Here is a 17722-nt window from a genome sequence, read left to right as displayed (position 1 = left end):
TTCATGAGAAGACCCGAGTCTGAAGTTTATGTAATGTCCTGCAGGAGATGCTAATGCAAGGTGACACTAGACTGTGTTTTGTAGCTAGGCTGTATGATCTTGTCTTCTGCACTCAGTTATGCTAAATACGCTTTGATGCTAAAAGATTTGATAACAGTGTGTTTCATAAAACTCGTCTACGGAGCTGCTTTCAATGTTTCATACATTGCAAAAATCACTTCTTACTCAGTATTTTTGTCTTGTTTTACAGTACAAATATCTAAATGTTCTGAAACTAAGAAACCTTTACTTGAGAAGCAGAATGACTTAAAGTCTTGAAAAGTGTTTTCTTAATAACAATAATAATAATAATAATAATAATAATATATAAAACTAAGTTCTGCCAATGGGGTAAAAAAGAAATAAATTGCATTCAAATGTATTTTTCTTACGATTTTGGCAGATATTTTTCTTATAAGCAAAAATGTACTTCATTTTGATAATATTTTCAGAAAGCAAACATATCTTGTGCAGTTTTGCTTCACATGTAAATGTGCCTTGATTTAAGAATGATTAGATATTTGTAGTGGAAAATATGGAGGATTGTTTCCACCATGGGATGAAAAAATAAAGCTAACTGCAACATTTTCCTCACAATTCTTTATATCTCCGAATTTTCACTTTTTTATTGCAGTACTGAGATTCTGGCAAGTCTTACAAAATATGAATTCAGAATTGCAAGAAATAAAATTTTAATTGCAAGGGTAAAAAAAACAATCAAGTCAAGATAAAGTCGCAATCAAAATTTTAATTAGTTTTTCTATTGCAAAAAAAACAGAATTGCAAGATACAAAATCTTTTGAATTACTTGATATAAATTTTGAATTGTGAGATATAAACAAAAAAATTACAAAAAAATTATTTTTAAATTATCTAGCAATTTAGAAAAAATAAATAAATTGTGAGATGGATAAAGTTGCAATTGTGAGGAAAAAAAAAAGTGTCAGACTAAGAATTGCTTAGGAAATCAGGACAAAAATACTGAGTGAAAAATAAATATATATTTTTGCAATGTAAACTTTTAACATCACAGTTTATCTGTTGCCTTGAAAGCCAGAATGGAATTCGAAAACTGACCCATCATATCTTCAGTCATAGCAGATATTTAGATCACTATGATTGGTGGATGTATGCTTCGATGGGGCAGCTTTTTGCTGCTTTCAGTTCAGGAGTTGCTCAAAGGGAAGTTGCTTGCTTGTATTCAAAGTGTTTTTGGAATAGTTCAACCAAGGAAAATCTTTTTATTGTTTTCTCATCTTCATGTCATTCTGAACCCACATGACGTTTAATTCTTCAATATAAAAGTGATGTTTTGCAGTATGTTTACACTGCTCTTTACTTACAGTGTCAATTAGTAAATGTGTTTTGTATTTTCTTCATTGTATGACTTCAGAAGACTTTAAACATAATATAAATATCATACTATTTTTAAGATGTTTTATTCTTTTTGGTGTTGGACAGCTGTCAGCGTTTGCTTTAGTTGGTAAAAATGAACAGTATTTGCATCAGGTTTCTTCATCAACGGGTTCAGAGCGATATGAGGGTGAACAAGTGATGAAAAGTTTTCCTTTTTTGGGTGAAATAGAAAAATATAAATTTCTAGCCCAAACTAAACTTGGTCGTGCTGGAGTTAGTTTTGGTATGTGTTGGCTTTGTCTCTCTCCTGTGTCCCAGAGCTCATTTAAAAACTCCACTCGAAGGAAAAAACGGACGTCGTTCAAAAGAAGAGCCAGCAAGAAGGGGACGGATGTGAGTAGATCTGATTCCTGTCCCTCCTTTGAAACGATGCCACAGTGTTTTCTGAGGGCTTTCTTCCCTTAACTCCTGCTCAGTGATCATCTGTCCTCACAGTTCACTCCAGCGGTGTGTGTGTGTGTGTCTGTATTTGTGTGCAAATGTGCGTTTATTGAAGTATAACGGAGTGACTTCTGCAGGAATGGAAATGGCGTCCGTTCATGCTGAAGCCGCTGCCCTCACCGCTGATGAAACCAGTTCTGGTGTTCGTCAACCCCAAGAGCGGCGGAAACCAGGTGATCTTCTGTATAAAGACCCTAATGGAGGAATTATGTACAGTCATTATAGTACGATAAACCCTGAAAGAGTCATTATGACCAAATTAATGTACATTAAACTGCTTAATATGCAACTACTTAGCATAAATATTTCATTTAAAAAGAAATGGATACATTGCATGAACAGTTTCAGATGAAATCAATATTTCATGTTCATTTATTTTATTGTGTGGGGAGAGAGTTAAACAAGCAATCTGTGTGTCTATCAGTCTGTTGGCCTCTCTGCCATTCTTTCTATCCATCCATCTGTCTGTGTTTCTATCTGTGTGTCTATCCATACATCTATCACTGTTGTTCTGTCTGTGACTGTCTGTTCTATCTGTCTGTTGTTCTATCATTCTGTCATACTATCATTCTGTCTGTTGTTTCATCTAGGAGTCGTTTTTTCTTTTTGTCTGATGTTCTCTCTCTGTCGTTCTATCTATCTGTCTGTTGCTCTGTCTGTCTGTCGTTCTACATATCACTGTGTTGATCTGTCATTGACTGTCTGTTGTTCTGTCGGTCTTTCGTTGCATCACTCAGTCATTCTGTCATTCTCGTTCTATGACTTTTTCTATCTGTCTGTCGTTCTGTCACTGTCATTCTGTCTGTCTGTCTGTTACTCTGACTGTTATTCTATCTTTCTGTTGTTATATCTATGACTGTCCTTCAGTCTGTCTGTCGTTCAGACAATTCCAATCTGTCTATCACTCTCTGTTGCTCTCTGTCTGTCGTTGTCTCTGAATCTGTCTGTCGTTCTATCTATCAGTGTGTTGTTCTATTACTGTCTGTCATTCTATCTGTCCATTGTTCTGTCTATGACTGTCTGTTGTTCTGCTTGTCTGTCGTTCGGTCACTCTGTCATTCTATCATGCTGTTGTTCTGTCTGTCATTGTCTCTCATTCTATCACTCTGTTTAGCTGTTTATCCTTCTTGTTCAATTTGTCAGTTGGTCTATCTATCTATCTATCTATCTATCTATCTATCTATCTATCTATCTATCTATCTATCTATCTATCTATCTATCTATCTATCTATCTGTTGATCTGTCTATCTATCTATCTATCTATCTATCTATCTATCTATCTATCTATCTATCTATCTGTTGATCTGTCTGTCTATCTATCTATCTATCTATCTATCTATCTATCTATCTATCTATCTATCTATCTATCTATCTATCTATCTATCTATCTATCTGTTGATCTGTCTGTCTGTCTGTCTGTCTGTCTGTCTATCTATCTATCTATCTATCTATCTATCTATCTATCTATCTATCTATCTATCTATCTATCTATCTATCTATCTGTTGATCTATCTGTCTGTCTGTCTGTCTGTCTCTCTATCTATCTATCTATCTATCTATCTGTCTATCTATCTATCTATCTATCTATCTATCTATCTATCTATCTATCTATCTATCTATCTATCTATCTATCTGTCTGTCTGTCTGTCTGTCTGTCTGTCTGTCTGTCTGTCTGTCTGTCTGTCTGTCTGTCTGTCTGTCGTTCTGTCTGTCTGTCTGTCTCTCTATTTATCTATCTATCTGTCTGTCTGTCTGTCTGTCTGTCTGTCTCTCTATTTATCTATCTATCTGTCTGTCTGTCTGTCTGTCTATCTATCTATCTGTCGGTCTGTCTGTCTGTCTGTCTGTCTGTCTGTCTGTCTCTCTATTTATCTATCTGTCTGTCTATCTATCTGTCTGTCTGTCTGTGTCTGTCTGTCTGTCTATCGTTCTATCTATCTATCTATCTGTCTGTCTGTCTGTCTGTCTGTCTGTCTATCTGTTTACCTTTCTATCATTCTATCTATCTGTCCATCTATTGTTCTATCTTTCTAACGCTTTATTGTTCTATATCCTTCTGTCAGTCTTTCTCTCTGAGTGTCCCTCTGTCGTTCTGTGTGTGTATCGTTGTGTCTGTCTGATCTTCTGTCTGTGCTCCTCAGGGGACGAAGCTGCTCCAGATGTTCATGTGGATCCTGAACCCTCGGCAGGTGTTTGATTTGTCTCAGGGAGGGCCCAGAGAAGCGTGAGTCTCTCGATTTCAGCGCTCTCTTTCATTACATCTCAGATCATCTCTCTCTCTTCCTCCCTTAATGCGCTTTAACCCACCATTTCTTTGTCCTGACCACATTAATTATGTAGTCGTTGGATCTGAGCAGTGCTGTGTTCTGTGAGGGAGTACAGTGTTCTAGAAGCTTCTCTCCCCGCTCAGTAATTGAGCCGTGAGGCAGCACAGCACAGGCGATGGGCTCTGATGGGCTCTAGCGCTGACAGAGAGTATTAAGATGGGAGGGCAGACACAGCTGGGCGGCTGGACGGCTTTTCTTCAGAGCTGTCTGACAGAGCTGTGATTAAACTCACTCTATTAAAACAGAAAACCAACACACACTCATGCAGTGGCCCCAAAACAGTTCATCTACAATTAAAAAATGCCATTGCATTAGAAGGAAATCATGAAAATATGAAATGAAGTGTCATTTATTTCAAAGAAAACGATTTATCTATATTTTATATCATACCAAATGGTTCCAAGAGTAATTGTTTTATAACGTGAATGAACACTGAAAACGACGAGAAAATTGGTAACACTTTACAATAAGGTTTCATTTGTTAATTTAATTTATGCATTAACTTAACATTAACTTAAAATGAGCACTACACGTTTTTACAGTATTTGTTCATCTTTGTTAAAGTTAGTTAACATCTGTTCATTGTTGGTTCATTTTAGCTCAGAAACATAACATTAAAGGATACAGTTTTTGATTTTAATAATGTATTAGTAAATTATTAGATTCATAAATGCTTTAGAAGTATTTTATTGGTTATTTGTTAACTAGTGTAGTTAACTGATGTTAACAAATGGAACCTTATTGTAAAATGTTACCACAAAAATGCTTTAGAAAACACGTCTGAAGCATTTATTAATCTTCATTTCAAAGTTTACTAATACATTTTAAGCTGTATTATTAGGAATATTATTTGAAAACTTGAGCTTACATGAACTAACGATGAACAGTTGTAGTTTTTATTAACTAATGTTAACAAAGATTAATAAATACTGTAATAAATGTATTGCTTATTGTTAGTTATTGATAGTTAATGCATAGTACCCACTTTACATTAAGGTTAAGTTTGTTAGCATTAGTTAATGCATTAGATGCTGATGATAAACATTTTACTAATTTACTAATGATAAATAGATTGCATTTACCAATCTAGGCTAATTATTAAATGTATTGTTATTAACGTTATAAAATGTATTAAAATTAACGTTAATAAATGCTGTAAAAGTGTTATTTCATGATGCATTAACTAACAATAACAAATTCAGATTTATTGTTAAAGTGTTACCAATATCAGTGCAAAATGGCTCTGAAATGTGAAGTTAGTTGTGATCAAGTGATACTTGTTTTGATATTGGTTTCTAATTCGTAACATTATCAAAGCATGAATGCATGAATGTCCGTGTAATTCATGCTTTTAAATGTGCTTTAAGTGTCCAATTCTTGTTAGGGTCTTTAAACAGCGCTTATGTTTGGATTTGTTATGCTTAATGGAGGATTCTGTTAATAAGCATGCATCAGTAACACATCACTGTTGTTTCCCTCGGTCTGTCAGGCTGGAATTATACAGGAAAGTGCCAAATCTTCGCATCCTTGCCTGTGGAGGAGATGGAACGGTAAGCTGCAAGGCATGTTGGGATGCTAATCATGATGAAGTTTAGAGGTTTTGGATGCACCCCCCTCTGGTGACAAATGTGTGGAACGACAATGAACGCGCAGTGACAAAACACTGTAATTAGCTAATGGTGGCTCTGTGCTTTACAGTGTCACGCTTTCTTGTGATTAATCTCTAGATCTATGAATTATCTGAGTTAAAACTTGGATTTCCTGAGCGCTTCTGTCATTTCTGACCCCGGGTTTGAGTGGTTTGTCCTCTTTTGTCTAGGTGGGCTGGATTCTCTCGGCCTTAGATGAACTACAAATGAACCCACAACCTCCTGTAGCTGTGCTTCCTCTTGGTACAGGAAATGACCTGGCCAGGACACTGAACTGGGGAGGGGTGAGTCAACTCCTCTTAAAGCATCTTTACATTAAAAGATAAATGAATAATTGTATACCCCAGACAACTGCATTAGTCTGATATGATCAGGCTGCTCTGATTGGCTGAGAAGCTGTGATTGTGCTGTAGGTGAGGCGCTTTATAGTAAAAAAATAAGTCTAATTGAATTTTTTTTTATGTCTTTTATTAAAAAAAAAAAATTCAAAAAATGTTGTTTAAAATAGATGCCTAATTTTTTAATAGTGTGTGTGTGTATATTGTGTATCTACACAAAATGTATTTATATATATTTTTAAAATGTCTGAAATGTTATAAAATGAAAAATAAAATTTGAAAATTAGTTTTAAATGTCTTAATACCTATTTAAAAAGAATTTAATATGCTTTTTAGAAACGGTTTTAAGTATCTTTGAAAATATGTCTAAATATTTTCAAAAATGTCTCATTATGTTTAAAAAAAATTTTTTTTTTGAAAGTTTTAATATTTAAATATATGTTAAGTGTCTAAAATGTAATAAAATATATGCCTTAATATTCATCTTGGTATGTTTTTTATGTTTATGTGGTATGTTATAAAAATTCTTAATATATTTAAAAAATGTAATTTTTTTATTAACAATTTTCCACCCTTAGAAGATATATATTTCAAATAAGTTATATTAGAAAAAGCAATTACATTCAAATTTATATTAAAACAGAATCTGAAGATGTGGCTGCTGTGATTGGCTGAGAGGCTGTGATTGTCACTTATAAATGCTTATATATGCCGTTATACTCTGACTGTGTGTCTGGAGAAACACTGGTCTTAGAATCTGGAGTCTCCATGCCTCAATCTGAAGTCTGTTATTAGCAATGAAGCGGGTGTAATGATCATTTGTGTTGACGCTCTCATCATTGCATTTGATCTCAAGTTCAGTGAGTGAACCGCTCTCACAGACAGTAGCTGTGATGTTTCAGGGTTACACGGACGAGCCGGTGTCGAAGGTCTTGTGTCACGTGGAGGACGGGACGGTGGTGCAGCTGGACCGCTGGAATCTGCAGGTGGAGCGATCGGCCGTTCAGCCGGAGGAGGGAACGCAGAAGGTGACGGCTGTGTTCATAATGACAGACACAGAGATTGGGTCGTGTTTATACGCTGCTGATATGTTTGTGTGTCTGTTCTCAGCTTCCTCTAAACGTGTTCAATAACTACTTCAGCCTCGGCTTCGATGCCCACGTCACCCTGGAGTTCCACGAGTCCAGAGGTCTGTGACGCTCGTCCTGCTGGAGACCGGAGCTTACACCACATATATGAGGCGTTTAATACCTGACAGTGACGCTTTAGATGCCCTGAACACATTCTTCAGCCTTTTAATAATGTTGATATTCTTCAAATATATTCTTTAAAATGTGTATGTATTTAAAAAAAATAGATACATCCACATCTAAATAAAAGTATTCATATTTTAGTCGTAATGTCATTCAGATTTTAAAAAATTAAATTTTATAATTTTTAATGTTTATATTTTAAGAGATATAACAACTTCATATTTTTTATGAGACACATAAATGTTAAAAAAAGTCTTAATAATTTAGTCTTAATGCTTTCATATTTTAGTAATTATATTTTTTTAAATACATCTTAATATTATATAAAAATAATATATTTTTTAAAAATACAGTAATATTTTTATAACATAATAGTCTTAATGCAGTAATATTTTAATTAAAGAAAATAATCTTAATATTATATAAACTTAATATTTAAAAAAAAATGCCATCTGTCTTAATATATTTTTAAAAAACTAAATATTCTTAAAAAAAAATTAATCTTGTCTTTACATTTTTATAAGGATGCATTTTTTTTATGTAAAATATATTTATGAGTTCAAGTTCAGTTCACATTATTGTTCATCAGAGACTTTTTCTGAATACTAAACAGATATTCATTTGTAATGTAAATGTGGGCGGGGCTATGTTAATCATTATACTCCAAGGGATATGACATCATGAACCATGAAATTTAGTGCATATTGAGATGTGGCACATTGAACGTTTTCTATGATTTGACATTTAATAAATTACGTCTTTAATAAAATATCTTTATGTATCCATTGTTTCTCTTTCTCTGAGTCATGATCATTTGTCGTTGTGTTCCTTCACAGAAGCCAATCCCGAGAAATTCAACAGTCGCTTCCGTAACAAGATGTTCTATGCAGGGGTAAGCTGTGTCCCTGTCTGTCTGACAGACTGAGCAAGTGTGTGTTTCTGTGTGTGTGTGTGTGTGTGACTCGTACTTGTGTCCCCTCAGGCGGCTTTCTCTGACTTCCTCCAGCGGAGCTCGAGGGATCTGTCCAAGCACGTCAGGGTGGTGGTGAGTATGAGACTCTGCTCTGGCTGTTTCTGTCCACTCATGCTAACTTTACCATTCTTCACCTGATCTTCTTCTGTGTAGTTATTTTCCTTCTTTATTGGCAGTGTGATGGTACGGATCTCACACCCAAGATCCAGGAGCTGAAGTTTCAGTGCATCGTCTTCTTGAATATTCCCAGGTCTGTTAAAAAAAAGACTCGGTCTCAGGAAAAGTGGGCTTTTCTTTTAAAAAATTTTTTTTTTATCATGAATTCTGGTTATAGCTCTCTGTTGGTATTAAATCAGAAGAAAAAAAAAATTATATATATATTTGGATATTTACATATACGGATATTCAAAATACAGTATATATCAAATATAATTTTTTTAAATATTCAATATTATTCGTAAATATTTTAAAGATAATTTTTTTTAGATTGTGTTTTGTTTTTTGTTTAAAAATGTTAATAGAAATCTTAATATTTTTAAAAACATGTTAAAATATATTTGTCTAAATATTTTTTATATCTCTTTTAAAGACACTTTTATTTTTTTATTTTGTTTATTTTTTTTGCAAAATGCTTGTACATATAATAAAAAATATATATTATATTTTAAGCATATTTGGATAATAAAATGTTTATATGTTATAGAAAATTATTATTTATTAATATTAAATATGTTTAATTGGACATTTTAAATGTTTAGATTAAAATTTATAGTTTTTTTAAACACGTATTCATATTTAAAAAGAAATATACAAGACAAATCAAAAAAAAAAATTCCACTATTTAAACATTAAAATATAATGGCAATGAACAGCGTTATGCAAACTGAATAAAAAAAATACATGAAAAAAATAAAAAATTTTAAATGTATGTATATATATACACACACACAGAAATGTATATGTGTAAATGTATGTGTGTGTATATATATATATATATATATATATATATATATATATATATATATATATATATATATATATATATATATATATATATATATATATATATATATATATAATTTTTTTATAGAATAATTATTTTTTTTTATCTTTTGCTTTAATTAACCCTTTGAAATATAATAGTGATGAAAAGGGTCATGCAAGCTAAAAATAAAACTAAGCTTTTAGTTAAAGCTCATTTGTATTATACATCGATCAGAGTTGAATCTCTCAAATAATGTCAATAGTTCAATCATCTGATAATTATATCAGTAGTAAGTCATGAGGACTCAAATGCATATTTCCTGACTGTCTGAGGGTCTTCACCTGAAGGATTCGTTCATCTCAGTAAAGTTGTACACGTCTGTCTTCACTCTCCTGTTAACCTGCCGTCTGTAGGTACTGTGCAGGCACCATGCCGTGGGGCAACACGGGCGACCACAGAGATTTCGAGCCTCAGAGGCACGACGACGGCTGCATCGAGGTGATCGGCTTCACCATGGCCTCTCTGGTGAGCGCTTCGGATCTCTCTGTGAGTCAGAGAAAGAAGTGTAAGGCTCATGACTCACATGTGTTTCCCGTCTTCACCTCAAGGCGGCGCTGCAGGTGGGCGGTCACGGCGAGCGTCTGCATCAGTGCAGAGAGGTGGTCCTCACCACCTTCAAGACTCTGCCGGTGCAGGTGGACGGAGAGCCCTGCCGCCTCGCACCCTCCACCCTCCGAATATCTCTGAGGAACCAGGCCAACATGCTGCAGAAGAGCAAGAGACGCACGTCTGTGCCGCTGCTCAACGAGTGAGTGCCTCCGCTGCAAGACACCGCCTCTTACACAAGCTCTTTAAGCTGCCTTTTTCTCTGTTTCATAGATTTTTATTTGAAATATTTATTTTTTGAGATTAGAAAAACATGTTTCTTTGTTGTTTTACTATATGATATTTGGCAACCTGAACTAATCTTGTCATTACATTACAAGGTCAAAATGTAATATTATGAAATTTATATATATATATATATATAGAGAGAGAGAGAGAGAGAGAGAGCGAGAGAGAGAGAGAGAGAGAGTTATATTATTTGTTTTTATGGTTTTCTTGTCACAAAAAAGCTCCCCAAGCAGCTAACCACTTTTTTATTTAGCATAAATAAATAATATAAAAATGACAATATACAATAATAATATACTACTGTATGTAAATAAATAAAAAGTAATAATAAAATAATTGGGTTTGGTAAGATATTTTCTATATATATATATATATATATATATATATATATATATATATACAGTTTTGTAAAATATATTATTAAAGTTTCACATAAGCATCTTCTATTTGAATATATTATAACATGTAATTTATTTCTGTGATCAAAGCTGTATTTTCAGCATCATAACTCCAGTCTTCAGTGTCACATGATCCTTCAGAAAGCATTCTAGTATGCTGATCTGCTGCTCGGGAAACATTTATTATTATTATTATTATTATTATTATTATGTTGGAAACCATTGTGGTGCTTAATATTTTTGTGGAAAAAATAATACTTTTTTTTTTTTTTGTGGAAACAAAAAATTAAACACATTTTAGAGGTGTACATTAGTGTATAAATTAAATTTTGATACAAGTTAAACATTATATCACATTACCCCCAGCTGATCTCTCAGAACGAGGGTTGTTTTAGAGCGTTCTCCTCACACACACACACACACACACACAGATGTGAGCGTCTGGACGAGAGTGTGTCACTAACAGTCTAACACTGTGCGTGTGTGTGTGTGTAGTAACAGCACTAATCCACGTCTGCTGGTTCTGCTCTCTGTGCTGCTCTCAGTGGGGTTTTCTTTCTTTGTCTCCATCTCTCTTCTCCACCTTAATCACCGGTGGCCCTTCGTGTGTCTGTCTGTCGGTCTGTCACCTCGGTCCCGTCTCTCTCTGTCTCTGTGCTGACTGGCTTGGCTGTGCTGCCTGTGTTCCTGTGTGGCTGCGCTGACGCAGCATTCAGAAAGTGTGCGCAGCCGACCTGCGCCGCCTCTCTGCTCCCCCCGACTCCTTCTCTGTGTAAGTACGCTATCTCTCAGCACACACACACACACACACACACACTGAGGCATGTGTGTATCTGTGTGAGTCGAGGCCTCTCACTCATGAGTGTTTTGTGTTTTACACTCAGCTCACTGCACATCTTAAAGTCAACATGAAGCTGAAAAAGACCCTGTTTATAGACTAAATACAGCTTTCTGGTCTTATTATACACAAATCAGTCAAATAAAGCGTTTGTATTTAGAATCAGAATTAAAATAATATATATGTAATATAAAATGTATACTTACATATCTCCTTTTAAATTGTGTGTATGTATGTATGTATGTGTATATATATATATATATATATATATATATGATTGTATAATTAAATTATATATAATAAAATATATTGAATCAGTATATAATAACAACATATATGTATATTTAATATAAAGTAATATGTAATATTATTAATAATATAATTAAAAATATGTATCATAAATTTATATATAATTTACACTTAAAATGATTTACATGTATATTTTTACAATGATTATTATTGTTGATATGCAATTAGGATTTATTATATATACATTTTATAATAATACTTTTTATATAATTTTATATAATTTTTATATAATATTTTTATTATTTCATTATAAATATATTATTTATTTTGACTGTAATACTTTAAATATTTTTCATGTTTTTTTTATATTTTTATATTAAAATATTTTAAATGAATTAATAATGATATAATTTTTCATTTAAAAATCATATAAACGTTTTCAATAAAATAGAATATTAAAATTATTTCAGACAATAAACACAGTAAATAAATATCGGTTAATGTATTAAAGGCTACAGAAATTTGAGTAAATAATGATCAATTTGACTATGTAACTATTCTTTTAAGGGTCAATCATGTTGACTTGAATAAAGATGACAGATTTGGTCTAAACAGACCAAATGAACACGAAAAGCATTTTTATCCATTAATGACTGTGATGTCCTTACATGAATGGCTCACTAGGTGGCATGCTAGTTTCTTACTTAGGGGGTGTATAAGAGAGAAGAAGTGTAATGGAGTTGTTCCAGAGAATGCAGTGCATGCAAGTTACTGCTTTAATGAGTTATTAAAAGTTTCTGAGAGAAACCCATTGCTGTGTGTCTTTCCGACATGACAATGACTTCAGTCCTTCCTGATCTTCACCTGTCCTCTTGTGAAGCTCATTTCCACTCTTTTTCACGAGCTCCTCATCGTCTGCGATTAATATTGTTTTCATGGTTATTCATTATGAATCAGTGGAGTCATAAAGTGTTGTCTGGGCATAATCAGCAAGCAGAAGATAAAACGCAGAGCATGTCTGTTCCACCTCCACCTTTGTTGATTAGATGTTTCATTAATGTGGCATCAGTTCTCATTTGTTGTCGTATCGCAGCCCTCATGCCGTCCCTGAGCGTCTGCGTCTGCGTGTGAACCGCATCGGCCTGCAGGAGTACGAGAGCATGCAGTTCGACAAGGAGCGTCTGCGTGACATCTGTAAGTCAGTCAGAAACCTTCCCACAATTCAGTTCACTTGTTATTATACAGTGCTGCTGTAGGACAGGTGAGTGTGATGTGACTGTGTGTGTGTGTGTGTGTGTGTGTGTGTGTGTGTGTGTGTGCTTGTTCAGCGACTCCTGTTGGCATCGTGGTGGTGAGAGGAGACTGTGACCTGGAAACCTGTCGCCTGTACATTGACAGACTGCAGGAGGTGAGCACTTCCCATGATGCTTCTGTCAGACTGACTTCATTGAGCACTGAATCAATGCAATTACTGAACACAACTCAATTTAGTTTGTCATCCTGCAGTGTTGAGTTATTTCAGGTTCAACATTTAACCTCAAATCTAACTACAGCTTTGGCACCATCATGTTTAACTCATTGTTGTCTGGTGTTGACAGGATTTACATCAGGCGCCCTCTACTGGTCACAGAGTGCACTACCAGGTAAAGACCTGACCGCTCAATTCAAAACACAAGATGCTGAGTCAGAATGACAGGAATTGGAATCGATTAATACAGAAAAGAGATTAATTAATTATTGATAAAAATAATTATACCTTAATATTCTCATATATATGTTCAGGACTATAAAAATAATTATTACTGGCATCAAAATATATGTTAAGAACCACAGCTTGTTCAAATAAATAATAAAAATGAATATTCACTTTTTATACAATTTAAATCTATTAATTGTGTAATGATAACTTAATAAAATACTTATTTAAAATATTCACATCAGTATTTAAATCTTTACATTTTGTAATGATAGCATAATAAATATAAAGAGATAAAATATTTACACCAGAATTTATACCTTATTAATTGTGTAATGATAAAAAAAAAATAATTACTTAATAAAATTGTTTAAAAAAATATTTCCATTTGTAATAATAACATAATAATAATAATAATAATAATAAAAAGAAAATATTCACATCAGAATTTAAATCTGGTAATTTTTGTGCCAACTAAAATTTTATTCACATAAAAATTTGAATCTAGTAATTATGTAATATTTTGAGTAAATTGTAGCATAGTGTTAAATGAAGTAGTCTTCAGCTGTGGTCAACAAAATAAAAGTTAATTTATTAAATATAGCGATTTATAAATAAATGACGCCCCATATGTTTATAGGTGATTCATATTGAAAATAAAATATGTATGCATTCCATGAAAACTACACAAAGTAGTTATGACGATTACATTTTATTAGAATTAATTTGCACTTTTTGTATTCAAATGCACCTCAGTGGAGGAACTGAAGTAGAACTGATAGTAAATGTGGCTCTGAATTGTTTGTTAGGATGAGAGCGCAGGTCTGCCGCGGCCCAGCTCTGCACACAGACTTTCACCAAACTGGAGCTTCCTAGACTGTGAGTCACTTCATCTGTACTGGAAGACGACTACTTCTCTGTGTCAGTAAATGCTTACCGCTGTCATGTTTATTCTGTTTCCAGCTACATCAGCGGACCGGTTTTACCGCATAGATAAGGCACAGGTATTATGACCATACAATGTGCCTTATAAAACATTTATAAGCTTAAAGGAAGCTGAGTAATGTACAATTGTGTGTGCAAACAGGAGCACCTGCACTATGTGACCGAGATATGCCAGGATGAGGTTTTCATCTTGGACCACGAGGCCCCAGCGGTGAGCCAGGTCCGGGTCCCAGGGATGCCAGACGTGGTGGTGGAGCCCAGTTCCGGGTGAGACTCATCAATACCTTGTCTTTCTGTTCATTCCTGATAGGTTTATACCTGGCTACAAAGGTGACCTTTTATTTTACTCTGGTTTCCTTATTACAGGGTTGCCCTGACCTCAGACGAACAAGGTAAAGTACAAACGCATATTTCTCTGAAGTGAAGTGGTGATGAGATAGGAAACAGGTCTTGACTGTTTAGAAATGGATCAGGTTTTCTTTAGAAGTTGATGTTTTCTGTCAGAGGTCATGTGTTAAACCAAAATCACCAGCAGCAGAAATTCCCACATGCATTTCTTAAAGCTGCAGTAGGTAACTTTTGTAAAAATATATTTTTTACATATTTGTTAAACCTGTCATTATGTCCTGACAGTAGAATATGAGACAGATAATCTGTGAAAAAATCAAGCTCCTCTGGCTCCTCCCAGTGGTCCTATTGCCATTTGCAGAAATCCATCGCTCTCGTTAAGAAACAACTAATCAGAGCTGCGGTCCATAACTTTGTTTGTGTTTAAAATGTAGAAAAATGTATATAATAAGCGAGTACACCATGAATCCATTTTCCAAACCGTGTTTTTAGCTTGTCCTGAATCACTAGGGTGCACCTATAATAAGTGTTTATATTCGGACTATTTTAGATTGCTTCGGGGGTACCGCGGCGGAGTAACCCAGTACCTTTGTGATTCTTCATAGACATAAACAGAGAGAAGTAGTTCCGGCTACAATGTTCTTCCGCAAGACGCAAGCAGTTCTGTTTATTAACCGCTAGAGCGTCAAAAGTTACCTACCGCAGCTTTAAGATACCTCATGTATGATTGTTATTCATTGTTTTGACAAATTCTCAACCGTTTTCCAGCTCTCCTGTCAGCTGCTGTTAAAGGAGATGTAGGCACGGTAAGATTGTTTGCATCTCCTTGTTTGAATTTGAAAGTGGAAGTGTTTTTGAGAAGTGACTCAGCAGGGTGGCACACAAGCACTTGTGCAACTTGTTTGTTTTTCTGATTAAAAGTCACCCGTGTGACTCATTCTGTCACTCCTCTGGACTCATGATCTGTTGTGTGTGTCACAGGTGTCGGGGTGCCGCACCCGTGGGGTCAGTCTGCTGGTGCGGGACTCCCAGGGGTGCACCGCTCTGCACCTGGCCGCCCAACACGGCCACACGGACATCGTGAGTTTTATTCTGGAGCACGGTGAGTGAGAAACAAGCTCATAGACACACACAACCATGTGCTTGAGTTCTGAATTGCTAAATTCTGTTGTTGTTTTTTTAGGTTCAAAGCTGATGCTGGATTTAACTGACAGAGACACGTACGTAGCTGCAGGTTTATCTGATGATTTGCATGTTAATGATGTGAACTGGCATTTAATTTGCCTTCCATTCCTTTTTTTTTTCAGAGGCGACACCGCATTGCACAAAGCAGCGGCCCAGCAGCATGTGGAGGTGTGCAGACGTCTGCTGGAGGCCGGGGCTTCCCTCAGCAAAACTAACTTCCTGGTGAGAATCTATTTGTGTTTCCTCTTTGTTTTGACACGTGATGTGAGACTCGGCAGAGACTGTCACATTGTCCTTTTCAGGGAAAAACCCCTAAGGATTGTGCCCTGGACGCCGGGAACTCGGAGTTGGTGTCTCTTATGGAGAGCCAGCCGGTGGAGGAGCCGGAGGCGCACGAGGATCTGGAGACGGCTGTATGAACGGGCTCACACGAATGGAGTCGGAAAGATATTTACCCACAGAGAGTGGCTGTCAAGCGCTCCTCCGATCATCCGCTCGCACTCGCAGAGAAAGAACGAGAGAGCGTGAGAGAACACAGACGGAGAGCGAGGTGTTTGGAGAGCACCTCGAGCTGAGAGAGTCCTCGGGATCGTGTCTAGCTGTTGTTTTTCCACTGATGTCGCTGTGGGGTTTTAGCATTTATTTATTGCTCTTATTTATTATAACTATTTATTCAAAGATGGATTAGGTTTTGTTGCACCGCAGGTTAATTTTAGACACAAAAGACATTAAAACATGCCAGAGATAGAAGCTGTCATGCATCAATATTGTGTGCCAAAGACACACAGTGAGGAAGAACATCAACTGAAGAGAGTTCGATTAAAGGAGGATCTTCTTCCAGACTTTTTACGATTGGACCGAATCATCGCATAGATTTTAAACTCATACGTTTGTGTGCCGTTACAGTGTCGTGAATGTGAAATTATCTTCTGACGACGAGACAAGATCTGAGCCATATTCAATGCAATATGAATGGATGACATTTGTGCATTTATCTATTTAATATTACATTACATTAATGTTTCAAGACAAGTAAAGGAAGCTGATGTGTGTTTTTTTTTTTTTTTCATTGATGGCAGCTGATTGGTTTCTGAAATGCACAGGTTGTGGTTTGCTCGAAGAATGACTTTACCAAATGAATGATGTGGTGAGTTCAGTGTGGTATTTTGAACATATGCTTAGTCAATGTTATATGACTCATGCTGGGAAATTCCCAGAGAAGTTTCTGCATGAAAACAGATCATGCTGAGCCTTTGTGAGATTCTTTTACATAGAATACTGTATCATTTTAAAGCATTATTGTGCATGGAAATTGTTTTACCTCTCTGGATGTTTCTACCCCTCAGTGATTATGTAATGAAATGGCATTATTCTTTTTTTTAATGAAAAATATGAAATTGTTCACTAGTTGTATTTTTTATTTTTATCTTTTAAAAGACGAGACCACTTGAATGATTGTTTTTTTTTTTTCATTTCTAAATATATATTTTAGGTGTGTATGAGTGAGTAGACATGAGGGATATGTGGAGATGTGACAAAAATATCATGTTATACGATCTCAAAACTAATGTTTCTCATTAAAGGGCAGTCGGATGGAAAGCACCAGTATTCAGTGTTTTCTGTACAGTCACAATCAACCTAAAATTACCGTTAAGAGAGAAAACGTGCAGTTTTTCACCTGGCCATCACAGAAAAACCTCACATACTCTCATCTCAAAATTACGTATGACATGAACGCAGCATTTTTC

At 35.1% G+C, this 17722-nt stretch overlaps 1 protein-coding gene across 6 annotated transcripts in view; it reads left to right on the top strand.

The window, feature by feature from the left end:
* The window catches only part of dgki (diacylglycerol kinase, iota), a 37434-nt gene extending 19861 nt beyond the window's left edge, over nt 1-17573 (top strand). For 3 of the 6 annotated variants that reach the window (XM_052555008.1, XM_052555007.1, XM_052555006.1), the window contains exons 9-33: nt 1714-1788; nt 1974-2069; nt 4038-4120; nt 5713-5773; nt 6043-6156; nt 7113-7238; nt 7321-7399; nt 8300-8355; nt 8446-8508; nt 8613-8686; nt 9835-9946; nt 10030-10229; nt 11423-11485; nt 12894-12994; nt 13129-13208; nt 13399-13443; nt 14306-14375; nt 14460-14500; nt 14584-14708; nt 14808-14833; nt 15558-15595; nt 15771-15891; nt 15973-16009; nt 16097-16196; nt 16277-17573. In XM_052555008.1, the coding sequence (XP_052410968.1) occupies nt 1714-1788; nt 1974-2069; nt 4038-4120; nt 5713-5773; nt 6043-6156; nt 7113-7238; nt 7321-7399; nt 8300-8355; nt 8446-8508; nt 8613-8686; nt 9835-9946; nt 10030-10229; nt 11423-11485; nt 12894-12994; nt 13129-13208; nt 13399-13443; nt 14306-14375; nt 14460-14500; nt 14584-14708; nt 14808-14833; nt 15558-15595; nt 15771-15891; nt 15973-16009; nt 16097-16196; nt 16277-16393 (2103 nt within the window). In that variant the 3' untranslated portion in view covers nt 16394-17573. Of the gene's footprint in view, nt 1-1713; nt 1789-1973; nt 2070-4037; nt 4121-5712; nt 5774-6042; nt 6157-7112; nt 7239-7320; nt 7400-8299; nt 8356-8445; nt 8509-8612; nt 8687-9834; nt 9947-10029; nt 10230-11422; nt 11486-12869; nt 12995-13128; nt 13209-13398; nt 13444-14305; nt 14376-14459; nt 14501-14583; nt 14709-14807; nt 14834-15557; nt 15596-15770; nt 15892-15972; nt 16010-16096; nt 16197-16276 lie in introns of all 6 variants that reach the window. The other 3 variants (XM_052555011.1, XM_052555010.1, XM_052555009.1) reach the window with 2 other exon arrangements.
* Nucleotides 17574-17722: the final 149 nt, after the last annotated feature.

Source organism: Carassius gibelio, chromosome B4 (genome assembly GCF_023724105.1).
Source record: "Carassius gibelio isolate Cgi1373 ecotype wild population from Czech Republic chromosome B4, carGib1.2-hapl.c, whole genome shotgun sequence".
NCBI classification, from domain to species: Eukaryota; Metazoa; Chordata; class Actinopteri; order Cypriniformes; family Cyprinidae; genus Carassius; species Carassius gibelio.
The sequence above is the reverse complement of the archived record's forward strand: the minus strand, read 5'-3'. Positions and strand labels throughout refer to the sequence as shown.